The sequence below is a fragment of the Halyomorpha halys genome, unplaced genomic scaffold, assembly GCF_000696795.3.
Source record: "Halyomorpha halys isolate HHAL.00 unplaced genomic scaffold, Hhal_1.1 Scaffold702.1, whole genome shotgun sequence".
In the NCBI taxonomy this organism is placed as follows: Eukaryota; Metazoa; Arthropoda; class Insecta; order Hemiptera; family Pentatomidae; genus Halyomorpha; species Halyomorpha halys.
Window position 1 is genome coordinate 304,848 of NW_027109550.1, and position 3,286 is coordinate 308,133.

Here is a 3,286-nt window from a genome sequence, read left to right on the forward strand (position 1 = left end):
ATTAGTGTAGGGTACTTGTGTAAGATAATAGGCAACCACAAGAGCTGTTGATGGCTCATATGAGAAATGCTGCACTAATATGAGTAAATACTTCAGAAATCATCAAGTGGCTAAAGCAGGCATGGGCAACCTTTGACGTGATGTGGGTCAAACATTAATGTGCAAATTCGTTCGCGGGCCGCCTTTAAAAGTAGTGTTCATCATTTTTAAATATATATATCAGACATGAAATAATATGACATCATTATTATAATACAATTTATTAAAACAACAAAATGAGATGACAAAAATAGGTACAACATTATAATTAAGTCGTGAAATTTGGAATTATTACAAACTACGAAAGTTAAATAGCGACCCGAAATCAATTAGACACCTGAACTTGAATTTGGGAAACTAATCCATCGATGTTTGGATTATTTCCTCTGATACAAAGACGTAAAGAATTTTCCAAATTACCAACAGTCAACCTTGTCTGATGGTTTGATTTACGGTAACATTCATCTTTGAAAAGAACTATTTACATCTATAAGCAATGCCAAACGGACCAACCAATCTTGCAAATTTTCTAAGCTGCGGAAAAAGGTCTTCTTCGAACTCCACTTCTTCAAATTTGATTTTAGGAGTGAGTTTTCTTGAATCTCGATCAACTCCATTTGCAAGTTTATTGGAGCATTTTGTACATTACTTTTTGTTGGACTAGCAAATAAATTGGAACAGTCTTCCATGTTTTTTAAATCGCTTAATCTGTTCTTCAAATTGCTCCGACAGTAACTTGAGTTCTTCAGCTTATTGAGCATAAGCAATATTTCCATACGTAGAGAGCGTGGTGAATGGTTACTGCTACCAGACAGCATCTGTGCCTCCCACAAGCGCTTTTGTTCTGAAACGCTTTCAAATGGCTGTACAAATCATTTACTAACTCTACTTGTTTTTGAAGTTTCAAATTCAAATCATATGCAAATAAGGTCGACCAGAAATGTTAAATCACATATCCATTTTGGGTCACTCAATTCAGATAGTGGTTTATCTTTTATTTGCATAAAGTCTGCTATTTCATTTCTAAAAACTGTTTCAGCATTTTCCCTTTGCTTAGTCATCTGATCTCACAATAATATGTTACGTCGTCATAATCGGCTGATATTTCTTCCAAAACGCCTTGAACTGACGATGGTTAAGCCCTCGGGATCGAATAAAATTGATGGTTTTTACTACCACTTTCATTGTGGAGTCGAATGGACTTGGAAGACAAGTCCTGTTGGTGGATACTGCAAAGGACTATCAAATCATCTCTTTGCACATTTAATTCAGTTGCTTTTTCATTCGAAATTTCGATGAAACCTTTACGTAAGCCGACCATAGAAGTTGCACCATCTGTGCATACACCAACTAATTTTGACAAGCCCAAACTTATGAATACCTTTTGAACTTCCTCTCCTGTAGTGGTTCCTTTTAGCGACTGTAAAGTAAGAAATTCCTCAGTAGCAGTGAACTCTTTATCAACACCTCGAATAAATATAGCATATTGAGCAGTTTCGGACAAAGCGGTGCTCTCGTCTAATGCTATGGAAAATGATTCACAACCAGTCATATGGTCAATCAATGTTGTATTTATATCATAAGCCATCATTTCTATACGTCTGACAAGAGTTCGTCATGACAAACTAATTTTTCCAAATTTATTTTTCTTTTCAGGACACAAAACAATGCAAACTTCTAAGATACACTGCTTGATAAATTCTCTTTCGGCAAATGGTTTTAATGACTTTGCCAGTTTTGAACTAACTATAAAACTAACTTTCACAACATTATTATGTTGTGTTCTTCGTTTATGAAACATTTGCTGCTGTTTTTCCAAATTTGTGGTAAGCTTCTGAATTTTGTCTTTTCTTATTTGTCCTGTCAGTGAGTGTAGCATAGAATGCTTAGTTGAGTAATGCCTCTTTATATTGAATTATTTTATGACTGAAATGGGTTCATTACACAGAAAACAAATAGGCTTACCATTGTGCAAGGTAAAAAAAAATCTTCAGTCCATTTTTCTTGAAACTGGCGACCCTCTGCATCTACTTTTCGTTTCTTTCCACCAGACATCGTATTCGTTTACTTTTCGTTCGATAAACTTAATAACAAAATATAATTAGTAAGCACTCAAGATGCACACAAAGTCACAAAACAAATTGACGGCACTAGCAGTTCGCTAGGATATCGCTTGTTGAAGTTATCACCTCGGTAGCTCAAATAGAATTAAAGTTTTTTTTTTTGATCCCACTAAAAATAGTATTTATTTATATAATCCAGTTCGGACAACATTGAATGATATTGTCCATTTTCTCTAGAGTGGACGAGGGATTGAATCTTTTAACTACCAATAGTTCGTCGACGCCTATTAGTATACTAATTGTTCAGTATTTATTACGTTTAGTGTAGTGTTGGTATTAAAACATTTGTTTTGAATATTTTTTTATATTAAGACGAAATATGAAGCAACTGGTATAGGACTCCATACCTTTTGACAATGAATAGCGAGTTCGGTTATAAAGCGACAATTAGCTAATCCACGATTCTCAAACCTGCCTTATTTCGTGTTTGCACTAGTTGGACAAAAGGTATGTTTTGGGTGTATGCTTTTTGTTATAAAATGTTTACAAATGGATTGAGCCTGTTTTAAAACTATCGTTTCAATTGCAACCATTCATTAACTGGTACTGGAATATTATTAGCTTTCAATAGTAGTGGTATCATTATTAGTTTCCTATTGTACAAACTAAACTTTGGAATTAAGCCGTGTATTTTACTAATTAATTGATTCATCATTAATCCAGTAACATTATATATTGATTTAACCGCTTCATTGTTTAGCAGTTTCCCTGTTTGCTTTGTTGAAACCTGTAGTCGACTGCGGTCAGGAAAGCCCATTGTTTGATCGACCATATTAGCCAGTGGAAATCCTCATAAATGACTAAGGAGACAATAGAAGGAATGGAACAGGAGGCTATACGCTGAGTGCACCACCAGCGCCAACTATCAATAATGTAACCTAGAAGGTTAAAAGGCTGCGCAAGAGGTGATGATATTAGGTTAATATTTAATCGGTAGGTTGGTGGCTATTGTTATCCGTGGATACATTAGCACCACCTAACCAATGTGTAAGGTAAGTTGGGGCAGGTGGATACTAAAACTTTAAATGCTTGGTTTGGTTTTGGTAGGCTATCATTTAATTTTTAAGATGGAAATTTGGAACTTTTTCTATAAATATGTTTTACAATTATTCCTTATATAAAAT

At 34.6% G+C, this 3,286-nt stretch overlaps 1 protein-coding gene across 1 annotated transcript; it reads right to left on the reverse strand.

The window, feature by feature from the left end:
* Positions 1-1,174: 1,174 nt before the first annotated feature.
* On the reverse strand, positions 1,175-1,630 carry LOC106685487 (general transcription factor II-I repeat domain-containing protein 2-like). Its single transcript, XM_014428193.1, has one exon. The coding sequence runs from the start codon at positions 1,628-1,630 to the stop codon at positions 1,175-1,177; it is 456 nt and encodes a 151-aa protein (XP_014283679.1).
* Positions 1,631-3,286: the final 1,656 nt, after the last annotated feature.